General features: G+C 38.0%; 1 protein-coding gene and 2 gene segments (V, D, J or C); 2 read left to right on the top strand and 1 right to left on the bottom strand.

Moving 5' to 3' along the window:
- Nucleotides 1–13298, bottom strand: part of LOC118220446 (titin-like) — a 435810-nt gene that overhangs the window by 167522 nt on the left and 254990 nt on the right. The window lies entirely within an intron of this gene.
- Nucleotides 8412–9284, top strand: LOC118220463. The segment is given in 2 exon segments: nucleotides 8412–8516; nucleotides 8677–9284. Coding segments are annotated over 2 exon segments (402 nt in total).
- On the top strand, nucleotides 10570–11999 carry LOC118220494. The segment is given in 2 exon segments: nucleotides 10570–10698; nucleotides 10785–11999. Coding segments are annotated over 2 exon segments (360 nt in total).

The following is a 13298-nucleotide window of genomic DNA, read 5'->3' as shown; positions in this document are numbered from 1 at the left end:
GTGTGGACAGTTGGTCAGCCATATTGCAGTTTGGCACAAAGACATGAATGGGATAAAAGAATGAGCAGTCTCTTTGTACACTTTGTATGAATATAAAAACTAAAAGAGTTAACTGTCACACTGTGTATAACCCTTACTCATGTGAAATAATGAGATAACCCATAAGTCGTACAAAGATACTGTAATTTGCCTAAATTATTAATATATCGTATACCGGTTAAAATGATCAGGATGTGATGGACAAACCTTTGTCAAAAGGGGGAGGGGGGGGGGGGGGGGGGGGGGGGGGGGCAGAGAGAGCATGGTATGGACTGGGATGTAAATTAGCAAATTTTACAATTTGTAAATGGACAGGGGTGTAATTTGTCTTTAAACAGTAGGTATATAACAGAATTACACCTGTGATTCTGTACCCTGAGTGCTGAAAGAGAACACCAATCATCCATCCATCATTTACCTCCTCCATATTTCACTGGACCCAAAGACCAGGTGAGTAAAACTTTTTCACAATTTAAGTGTTCAGGTGTTAAAATAAATAAGTGCTAAAATAAGTGCTGCTGAATGTTTGCCATTTGAATTCTTCATTTTTATTGGATGAAAGGGCGTACTTTGGCAAGGTTTAAAATTGTACCCTGTATCTGTATTGTCAAATGAAATCACCTACATGATACGAAGGATACTTACTGTGTTGGTTTCCTGACTGCTGGGGCAACCCCCAAGTAGTAATGTTTTTTCTCTTAAGTAGCCAGAAAGCAATCGTCTGAAGCACTCTTTAACTTACAGCTGCTACTAGGACAATGGAATTTGTTTATAAGCCACATATATAGGGGAAATAGCACTAACAATATGGACAAAAATGCTACAGTACATCCATCCATTGATTAGAATTAAGGGAAAAGAATCATTCAGAAGATTGTTTGTTGAGAAAAGAGTTTTTTTCCTGCTGTCTTTATCATTTGCATTGAATATCTCGGAAATCCTGCAAATCCTGTTAAATTGTTTATTGTGAAATTAAATATTAAAAAATTCAAGTTGTTCCTACAAGATGAAGGCAATCCAATTATGTTCAGTACAACACATTCTGAACAAATGCAATATTCAATTTAATCAAATAATTATCTACACAGACGTGCATTGGTGATTTCAAGACTTTGAAGACCATGGAGAAAATAATTGTTTTGTTCCTCTTCATCAGGTAAGTATCATAAAGCACATTGTAAGGTTTAAAAAGGACCAAATTTAAAAGCTGCACATCAGCTCATTCTGAATGAATTCACTCCTAATCAACATTCCAAATTAACAGTTCATATGGCCCCTACAATAGGTGAGCCCCTGTTTACTATATGTTCAATCTCTAAATCTCAATGTTACCATAACTGACTGCAGTCTTGTTGAGTCCCACCATAGTGCTGAATGAACATGCAAGGACTACTTTGCACAAATCTGGTATTTCTCATCTTTTTTAAATTAGACAAGGCTTAATGCAAAAGTATCCACAATAAGGACAGATAATTCAACAGGCATAAAAGTTTATCTTAATTTACCTTTAGTTTCAGAGTTGAGGCCAGCCGAGGTTTCCAATTGGTCAAAATTACTGTGTACCCTTATTTTGTCAGTCAGATTTTTAGCATGATTAAAATTCTATATCTATTTGTTACTGAAATTGTTCATTCCTTCTAGAAGAACAAATAATTGTGAACATGTGCTTAATTTTGGAGACATAGATTCATTCTTTTTCTATTTGATTACTTCATAGAGACCAAAGAAATGCACTTATTGCAGTTTAACAGAGAAAAGATAACGAGCTGCTCAAATGTTTGAGCTACAGGCCATTGTCTTTTATCTGCAGGGATGTGAAGTTTTATGCAAACACACAGTTGTGGGTAAGATTATACACTTTTATCACACCAGTTTTATGAAGGGGAGAGGGACATTGGATAATATTCATAGACTCGTGCATATTGTTAATTTGGCAGACACATTACCTGATGACTGCGCTGTGTTGTCCCTCGATGCTGAGAAGGCAGTTAGAATGGAACTGGATTTGGGCCAAACTTTATCTCAATGATAAAAGCCTTTTATGGTTGTCCCACAGCTGCACGTTTTACTGGAAACTGGCCGTCTTTTCAGTTACTAAGGGGGACTAGACAGGGTTGTCTGGCCTCTCCTCTTTGCTCTGTCCTTGGATCCCTTGGCACCGGCCATTAAGGAAAGTGGCCCAATCTCTCCAGAACATTATATGCAAACGATTGCCCTAAAAAAAAAAAAAATTATATATATATATATATATATATACATATAGAAGTCAGCATAGTACCAGATCCCTGTGTAATACCAGGTCCCTGCCTTTGTCTGCTGTCTGCTCAGTGATGATTCAGTCGTGTCCTTAACTTTGAACCAATGCAGACTTCTCTTCACTGGTTTCACAAAAAAAAAAAAACCCTTCACACTTTGGTTCGAGAGTGATCTTCCTATGTATACATATATTTACATATTCATTATTTATTTCAAAAGGGAAAGGAATTATTTTTTTTGATAAGCTGTTAAGCTAGTGTTTCGGGGTCTGTTATTGTGTTTAGTACTTTTAATTATGTGCTTACAGAAGTTATTTCAATTGGTATTACAGGGAACATGGGTATTATTTAGGCTGAACTAGTACATGGACCATTATTAGTTAAGAAAAAGTTTTGTTGCTTAATGGGATCAAATACATCTATTCTACCCCCCCCCCCCCCCACACACACACACACACCCCCCACCCCCCACCATTTGGATATGTAAAATACAGTAATAAACTGCGTTCTTTCTTTGTTACTAATTTGTAGTCTTCTATATGATCTCCCTATAGAATTATTTGCTGTACAGCAGTGTTAATTGTGTTGCGCCAAAGAATTAGAGTGTGCATATGTGTTCTAATAAAGAATGTTGATCACAAAAAAACAAACAAAAAAAAGCAAGAAGAGAACATAGCCCTCACACATAGCCTCCCATTGTCAATTATCAAGCCAAATGATAATGCTCTATAAAGCAATGTTTCCCAGGAAAATGAAACAGTACAGTAGAAAACAACAGTGATCTGTAGAACTGAAGCATGCACAATATGTTGGACTACACATCCACAACACTTGTGCCCAGGATACAGTACAGCAGCTCACTTTGTTTCACTCTCTGATTAATAATGGGTGATATTTGCTTTCTTTTTCAGAGTCTTCACACTTCAATGCCATGCACAGAATGAGCTTTCATTTAATGAGCTGGCAGAACTTTATCCAGAATGGAAGAATCCTGATTGGATGAGGCAAGCTAATGAGGACATTCTGCTTTCGGAAGTCACTATCCCTGGTGCCCATGATGCAACAGCTTTACGCGGTGGAAGGTTTGCAGAATGTCAGGCGTGGAGTTTAGAAGACCAGCTTTCAGCAGGGCTGAGATACTTTGATCTCAGAGTAGATGGCTCACTGCAACTGGTTCATGGACCTATAAAAATGAATATGAAGTTGGCTGAGGTGCTTGGCACCATAGTAAAATTTCTGAAGGAGCACAATAAAGAAACTGTTTTACTTAGAGTGAAGCCAGAAAATAAAAAGGTTACTGTATTTGACAAGACTATGGAATTATTAAATCAAAACAGCATAAAGCCATTTGTATACATGTTAGATGGAAGCAGTGACAACAATCCAAAACTTAAAACTGTCCGAGGAAAGATTGTTTTGCTAAAGCTTCCAGGTAAATTTAATTTTGGGATATCCTATTTTTCTACACATAAAAAAAATGAACATGTCGTCAGAAATATTAATAAGAAGCTGGCAATAATAGTTGAACATTTGACTACTGCCACTGAAAAATGCAAAGAGACTGTAACTTTGACGTACACCAGCGGGACAGGCCTAAGCTTTCTAACTGCAATACCTGCTCTAATCTATAAACGTACTCCAAAAAATGTGGCCAAGCAGATCAACCCTGAGATAGTGATGGATTTAAAGAATTATTTTAGAGACAACTGCCTTGGCATAATCGCTATGGACTTTCCTGGACCCGAACTGATTGCTACAATCATACAATATAACTTCCTTGATGAGAATAATAATAATAATAATAATAATAATAATGATAATAATAATAACAACAACAACAACAACAACAATAAGAATAATAATAATAATAAAAAACTCAAACAGTAATGATGGAATTCCTGTGACCATGTTCATATAGCAACAACATACTATTTGCACCAGTCATCTTCTACACAGTTCAGCCATTTTAATACCTGGTTCAAACAGTCACTCTGGCAGAGCAAACATAAGAAATCCTGAGTAATACTGTGCTGACATCAATTTTGAAATAATAAAATCCCAAAAGGCTGGATAGACCCACTCTGAATGATTTCCTTTATATTTTTTGTTTAGAGGCAATGGTGTATGGGAGTTGTTGCATATGTATTGTTTGTAAGATGTAAGAAATTAATAAAATGAGTCCACAAAAATAATGCGCACCTAACATGCATGTCTTTGAGTGTGGGAGGAAACCGGAGTACCTGGAGTAAACCCACGTGAACACGAGGAGAACATGCAAACTCCACACAGAGACGAACCTCCTTTTTGTGAGGCAACAGTGCTAACCACTAACAGCTAACAGTACTTCAACTCTCAGTCTCCTCATCTTGTGAGCTGAACTCTCTCTGATCTAAATTCCAGAGTGATGCTGGTGGAAGCGGTCTGCAGTTTTTTTCATTCAGCTCCAGGAGGGGGCAGCAGTGCTCCTCATAATGGACATTCTGACTTTCTGAATTTCTTTTGTTTTTCTCCTTCCTCCAACCCCCAGAGATTTAAACAAATTCAGTTGATAGTGTTTACCATAAAAGCCACTGAGAATTCTCCTCCCAACACAGGAGCATCACCTGTTAGACAGAGAGGAAGATCTGTGTGTGACAATGGGAGCTTTTATAGCATTAGCAGTGTTGCTGGGGTCTTTATCTTGTAAGTGAACATGCCATATTCATATTTTTTATTTAAATAAAAATTATTATGTAACATTTTAAAAATGTTTTAATTTTAAATAATGTAAAAAAAGGTCATTTTTTTGTGTGTTTCCATAATTTTATTGCTTTTAGATGTGTGCAGCAATACCTTTTCTATTTATGTCTCCACAGATGGTCACTGTGTTGAACTCACACAGCCAGGCCCTATGGCTGTAAAACCAGGGCAGCCTTTATCTATCTCCTGTAAAGTCTCTGGGTATTCCCTGACTGATAGCAGCTATGCTACACACTGGATCAGACAGCCTGCAGGGAAAGCTCTGGAGTGGGTGGGAGGCATATGGTCGGATGGAAGCACTGAAGCACAAGATTCACTAAAGAACAAGTTCACCATCACCAGAGACACCTCCAGCAGCACAGTGACTTTGCAGGGGAGCAGCCTGCAGACTGGAGACACTGCTGTGTATTACTGTGCCCGACAGTCACAGTGAGAGAAAGTCATGTGGGAGTGATACAAAAACTGCTTCAGACTTCAATTCACACAGTCAGCAACAGAAACAGTATTTCTTATATATGAATTCCCTGTATCCAGAAGTTTTAACCTAATATCAACAATTGAAATAAGCAAATTTAGATTCCTAAGAATATATTTTTTTCACAACAAATATCAATGACGTTTTTATAAAGAATACCTGAATGTAGAGTAAGCTGAAAATATGTCAGAAACTGAACATGAAGAAGGAGAAGTAAAACACCATGGGAAAACATTTCAAAAGGGTCAAAACTGGAGAATAAATTACTCCAGGTGAAAATTGCATTTGAGCAGGCATTTAGATGCACATTCATGGGTTATTGGTTGTAGCTTAATATGGTTTACATATCGAATAACATTGCAACAGTTTCCTATGGTAAAATACACTTGGAGATGATTCTGTTGAATGTGCTTAGTTCTGGGAAATATAAGTTGGAATTATTGTTATTGGGTCTTCTCTCTGCACCAATCACAAAAATCTAAACCTGAGCACAATCACAGGGACACTGTACTGAAGAAGATTCAGCTGTTCGGATAGGATTTTAAATTGACATCCTGACTCACTGCTGTCATTAAATATTCCATGACACCCATCACCATAAGAGTTGTTGGGGGGGGCAGGGAGGCTGATCAGAATATACCTGGTGATCAGTATATTATTTGAGCTGCTCTTACACGCTCAGATTACTTTCCACTGGTTTAAATGGTTCTCTGCGAGCAGCATATTTCAGTTTTTACATTTCCTTTAAAGTATCTGCTGACAAATAACTCATTTTAGACTGAAAATCAGTTCTTCTGTTCATCTAAAAAAATATAGTTTCTATGGGACTGAATACCTTCTTTAGGCAGTATATATCTGGATATCAGGATATTATATGAGCCACTCTTACACACTGAGACAACATTCATTTGTTCAAGGTGTCCTCTGAACAGCACTACAGTGAAGACACACTGCTGCAGACAAGATGCTTTGGAGCAGCAGGAATGGACCAGAGCTGCATGGCTACTGAACATGGAACATGGCTCTTTAAATAATGCCATTTCCCTCTTGACTGTAATGCATATTATATGGGAAAACATGAACTACAACCTTACAATCTAGCAGTTTTCATATTATATTTGCAGTCTACAGCTCTGACTGCTCTATTTAAACAGTGTGTGATCTGCCCACCCAGTGAGGAGGAGTTCATGCAAACTCTGAGCTCTTCCTTCTACATTTACCTCTCTGCACTGAGGGAGGAGGGACTGTGGTAGGAGACTGACTGTAGGACTATAATCACAGACTGCATTCAAAGACTTTCACGATGACTGTCATAACCAGCCTGCTCCTGATTTCAGTATTCTTTACAAGTATATTTAAATATCTCATTCCCATAGTTTTTACTGAAAGATTATATTGTGAGGTTGTGGATTGTGAGTTCTGAATCTCTCTTAATTTCACAGGTGTTAAAAGTCAGACACTGACTGAGTCTGAACCAGCAGTTAAAAAGCCTGGAGAATCCCACAAACTGACCTGGTTGGGTTGGGATATCAGTATGACAGCTCTAACGTGCACCACGCCCAGTCTATTCAGGGAAGATTCACCATCTCCAGAGACAACAGCAAGAACCAGCTGTATTTACAGATGAACAGGCTGACAGCTGAAGACACTGCTTTGTATTACTGTGCCAGAGACACACAGTGAGAGAGAGTGAGCGGAGAGCCACACAAAAACCTCTTCCCCTTTATCACACAGTGCTAATGTAAATAACTGGATTTACTGGCCGAATTAAAAAACAATACATTTTTAAAATGAAAAATAAATATCAAATAATGTTGGTGTCCATAATTTATTGGATACACATGTCTACATCAGAAGGAAAATAAGCATGTTCCCATAAGCTTTTCATATTGATCAGATAATGATGCAATTTTGGTGCAACAAAAGCTGAAAGACCTCCTCCACTCAAAAACGTGTTTTCTTACTGTCAACTCCTTTTGGAAGCATACCTTTCACTATGCAGATTGATTTTTGAGCAGAACTTGTCACCAGAGCATCTGTTTCACGTTCTTCCATGGAAGGCGAAGAGCATCTACTTACTTCCCTGTAAATTGTGCTGATAGGATTTAAAACTGACATCCCAACTCACTGCTGTCATTAAATATTCCCTGACGCCCATTGCCATAAGTGTAGGTGAGAATCAGGGATGCTGATCAGAATATATGTTTGATATTTGAGGCGCACAATAAAGCCTGTGTGCATCTCAGAATTGCAGACTGTGTGGTTTGTAGGGAGAGGAACATTAAAACCAATCACATTGTTGTTGAGGCAAAAGTGTACAGTAAGATTACAGATTTGTACAGAGTACCATTCAGTAGTATTTCTCTTTATGTAAATTAGCACATCACTTAGTACATCACATTTGCATTTTCAAATAGTTTACGCCAACACTAGTTCCTGATACAATGCTACCGGTTTTAGTCATATCTGTTATTTACTAATAAAAACACAATATAAACAGATATATTGAGATATACACCTGCTTTTTCATGTGAGCACAAACATTTACAAATATCTGCTGTCATTTGTTTTCCCTGAAGTTACCAAGAAAATGAGAAGGACAGCACTCTTTTGTGTTTTCATCAATCTAGTTGGAATGTTGTACATTGCGCCGATAATCAAATCATAATATCCTGAACATTCACTCGGTATTAACCCATAAGAAATGTTACAGATCAAAAGTCCAGAGCAATGGTGGTGGAAGCAGTCTTCTGTTTTTTTAATCCTATTCCAGGAGGGGGCAGCAGTCCTCCTCATAATGGATATTCATACCCTCTGAATTTATTTTGTTTTTCTTCTTCCTCCAACTCCTAGAGATTTAAACAAATTCAGTCCACTGTATTTCCTATAAAAGCCACTGAGAATTCTCCTCCTAACGCAGTAGCATCACCTGTAAGACAGGGAGGTAGATCTGTGTGTGACAATGGGCGCTATTGTAGTATTAGCTGCGTTGCTGGGAACTTTATCTTGTAAGTGAGCAAGCTCTATACATATTTTGTATTTTAAAATGTAAAAATGATGTGATGTTTTCCAAAGTTTTACTTTAAAATAAGGAGTTTCTTTTTGTTTCCATGAGCATATTGAATACTGAAATATTCACAAATGTTTTTTTTACTTCTGTCTGCACAGATGGTCACTGTGTTGAACTCACACAGCCAGGCTCTATGGCTGTAAAACCAGGAGAGTCTCTGACCATCTCCTGTAAAGTCTCTGGGTATTCCCTGACTGATAGCAGCTACTGTACAAACTGGATCAGACAGCCTGCAGGGAAAGCTCTGGAGTGGGTTGGATATATATGCTCTAGTGGAAGCACTGGATACCAAGATTCTCTGAAGAGCAAATTCATCATCACCAGAGACACCTCCAGCAACACAGTGTTTTTACAAGGGAGCAGCCTGCAGACTGGAGACACAGCTGTGTATTACTGTGCCCGATACACACAGTGCAGCAAAGCCACAGCAGACCTGTACAAAAACCCACCCTGATGAGTGTAGTGTCAGAGCACAAACGTTTAAGAGCTCTATGAAGTTCATGTCCCAAGTGGTCGGTACATGAATTAAAGTATTGTCTATCGTTTGTGCTATGTTTGCACTGATGAAATGTAAATCCCATAATGGTTTATGACCTGTGTTTGTAACTCAAAATTTGGAAATTGAATTGCCAGTTGGAGAGTATGCATTGTAGATTTGAATATTCTTTTTCTAGATTGTTTGTCTAAAGATCCAGCTGCATAAATGGACTGTATTTAAAAAAATATAATTCACATTGACTGCTTTTATTGTGAAACCATTAATGCCGAGGTAATAAATGCATTATGAACATCCAGAAGGTGAGTGCTTTATGAAAGCCTAATTCCTTTATAAATAAAATAGAATGAAACCCATTTCTGACACACTTTATCGCTACATTTGAGAGGCATGTACTGTAGTTAGTTATTGCCGCTTACATAAAGGAGATCTGCTCCACAGTACAATTTATGTACAGTACATGAAAATGAGTAGCTCATTACTGTACTCAAATAAAAGGACCAGAAACAAACCTTCCCGTTATTGGAATATCTCCAGTTTATCTGTATACAGCAATATACTGAGATCACTTCACATTAGTCCCCAGAGAAGCACAACAAAGCACAAAATCTGCTGTCATATTTGTGTTTCAAGTAGTTAATTTTTTTTAACCTGGGTAATATATAGAAAATAAGACAAGACAGCCCTCTAGATGGAATGTATGACATCTTGCAGATATTCATATCATATCTATGTCAACATTCATTCCGAATGTAATCCCTCATCATTTTTACTGGTCTAAATTCCTGACTAATTCCGGTGAGAGCGGTCTCCTATTTTTAATCTCCTCCAGAAGGGGGCAGCAGTGCTCCTTTTTGTAGTTATCCTGCAGTCTCTGACTTTGCCTCCCTGAAGTTGTGTTGTTTTTTGTCTTCTTCTAAGACTGTGCATTACTGAAACATAAGCATTAAACACTTGTTGCAGTAGACAACTCAACCATTATAGGTGAGCTTCATTATTGCCATTATATAAATAGTAATAACATGATCGTTCATTGGAGTGAAATTTAATCAACCCATGAGCATTGTATTTTATCTACATTATTTAGCTATTACAACTATTTAGCTGTAATAGTGTTGGAAGCAGCTTGCTGTTTCTAGTTCAACTCCAGGTGGGGCATCATAACATCAAAATATTGGCATAAGACATGTATTAATAACACAGGGTTTTGGACACTCTCATTAGACTGACTGGTGATGTTCTGAGTACTGGGGAGCTCCTGACTCCACTCTCCCACCCTCACCTGCCAGGAAACTCCCAGCATTCATTATGAATAATAATGCAATAATCAGCCATGGAAGAGAGACACATGGCTGTAATGATGGAGAATACTTATGACTGCTATATGATCTGCACCCCATCTACAGCTCTGTCTGCTCTATTTAAACAGTGTGTGATCTGCCCACCCAGTGAGGAGGAGTTCATGCAAACTCTGAGCTCTTCCTTCTATATTTACCTCTCTGCACTGAGGGAGGAGGGACTGCTGTTGGAGGCTGACTGTAGGACCATCATCACAGACTGCAGTCAACGACTTTCAACATGACTGTTATAACCAGCCTGCTTCTGATTACAGTGTTCTTAAAAAGTAGGTTTGAATCTGTCATACATTTAATATTTACTAAAATTGTATTTGTGAGGTCGTGTGTTCTAAGACTTTTTTTCATTTTACAGGTGTTAAATGTCAGACTCTGACTGAGTCACAACCAGCAGTTAAAAAGCCTGGAGAATCCCACAAACTGACCTGCACAGCCTCTGGGTTCACATTCAGCAGCGATGGAATGAATTGGATCAGACAGGCTCCTGGGAATGGACTGGAGTGGGTTGCCTACATTGGCACATCTAGTTCACCCATCTACTATTCCAAATCAGTTGAGGGAAGATTCATTATATCCAGAGATGACTCCAACAGCAAGCTGTACCTGCAGATGAACAGGCTGACAGCTGAAGACTCTGCTGTGTATTACTGTGCCAGAGACCCACAGTGAGAGAAGTCAAGCCTGAGCCCTGACAATAACTCTCTACATGAAACTGTCACCACAGCAGACTTCAGGGAATTCATATTTTTAATGCCCCTGCAGAGAGTCTGAATATTGAAAGTCAACTTGCTATTTTTATCTCTGTAAGGGAGAGACATTATTTATTTTGATAGTTAATGTACATTTCATTTAATATTTTGTTTTGAACTGAACATTTACTCTATGGATAATGCACACTCTTCACTGACTTAAAGAAATAAACAGCACAGTGATAAACAGTTGAAGAAAGCACTGGAACAGTGTATGATGTTGTTACATGAGAGACGTTCCTCAACAGGTCCAATCTAACATTTCTATGTGCGACATATTATATTTGTATTTACTCCTAACTAATAACAGCCAATGCGCTGTCATATTTGTTTAATCTATAGTAGCTTAATGAATACCAAGTACTTCAGCCCTCAGTCTCCTCATCTTATGAGCTGAACTCTCTCTAAAACATTCACATACAAAGACTGTGACTGATTTCATAGCTTTAATGTCATTTCCTGTGTAATTTGTGTCTGCAGTTTACATTAAATTGTATTAAGCTGTTGTGTTCCTTCTAAAGGTGCGATTAATAGTAATTCAGTTATGCATAATAAATCTGTGATCCGTTTGTATTATACCTTATTGGTAAATTTTAGAGACATGTAAAGTTACTTATTATCATTGAGGTAAAAGAGTACAGTAAGAGTGCAGATTTTGTATAGAGTACAGTTCAGTACCATTTCTCTACATGTAAATTAGCACATAGTCCATCCATCCCATTAGCATTATAAATTAGTTTACGCAAACAGCAGTTCCAGATCCAATGCTAGTGTTCTTGTCATACCTGTAATGCATTAATAAAACAAACTACATAAACAGATATATTGAGATATACTCCTCATTTTTCATTGGAGCACAAACATATACAAAGATCTGCTGTCATTTATTTTCCTTGTGGTTACCGTTTGTCACCCAGAAAATAAGATAAGACAGCACTACTGTGTGTTCTTATCAATCGAGTTGGAATGTTTTATATTGCGCAGGTATTCAAATTATAACGTCTTGAATATTAATTCGACATGAACCCATAAGCATTGTTACTGATATTAAATTCTGGAGCAATGCTGGTGGAAACAGTCTGCTGTTTTTAATTATCCTCCAGGAGGGGGCAGCAGTGCTCTTCATGAAGGATACTCTGACCCTCCGAATCTTCCTCCAACTCTCTGAGATGTAAACAAATTCAGCCCACATTATTTACTATAAAAACCACTGAGACTTCTCCTCCCAACACAGGAGCATCCCCTGTAAGGCAGAGAGAGAGATCTGTGTCACAATGAGAGTTATTGTAGCATTAGCTGTGTTGCTGGGAGCTTTATCATGTAAGTGAGCATGCTACATTCCTATTTGAATTGTAATTAAGATTCTTCTGGGAAATCCTCCAAAGATTTACTTCTAGATAAAATAAAATGAGTTCTCTATTAGTTTTTGCAGTTAATTGCGTAGTAATAATGCATATTAATGTACTCACAAATACCTTTTATTTCTGTTTCCACAGACATTTGCTGTGTTGAGCCAGGCTCTATGGTTGTAAAACCAGGAGAGACTTTATCTGTCCCCTGTAAAGTCTCATATTCATTTACCACTGATTACATAGCCTGGATCCGACAGCCTGCAGGGAAAGCACTGGAGTGGATTGGATATATAGCATGGGGTGGTAGCACTGCTTATAAAGATTCACTAAAGAGCAAATTCACCATCACCAAAGACACCTCCAGCAGCACAGTGACTTTGCAGGGGAGCAGCCTGCAGGCTGGAGACACAGCTGTGTATTACTGTGCCCGATACACACAGTGCAGCAAAGCCACAGCAGACCTGTACAAAAACCCTGATGAGTGTAGTGGCAAAACACAATCATTTAAGAGCTCTGTGAAGTTAGCACCCCTAGTGATAGAATATGAATTAAAATGTTTTCCATCATTTGTGTACCATTTGTGCTGATGAAATGCAAATCCCATAATGGTTCAGGACCTGTATTTGTAGCTGAAAAGCTGTAGGTTCAGTTCCCAGCAGAAATTTTAGACACACGTAGTTTGTTATTGCCACTGATGTTAACAAGATATGCTCCTCAGTACAATTTATGTATATGTAAATGAGCAGATTATCACTGTACTCAAATAAA

This window comes from Anguilla anguilla, chromosome 2, assembly GCF_013347855.1.
Source record: "Anguilla anguilla isolate fAngAng1 chromosome 2, fAngAng1.pri, whole genome shotgun sequence".
Lineage (NCBI taxonomy): Eukaryota > Metazoa > Chordata > Actinopteri > Anguilliformes > Anguillidae > Anguilla > Anguilla anguilla.
The sequence above is the reverse complement of the archived record's forward strand: the minus strand, read 5'-3'. Positions and strand labels throughout refer to the sequence as shown.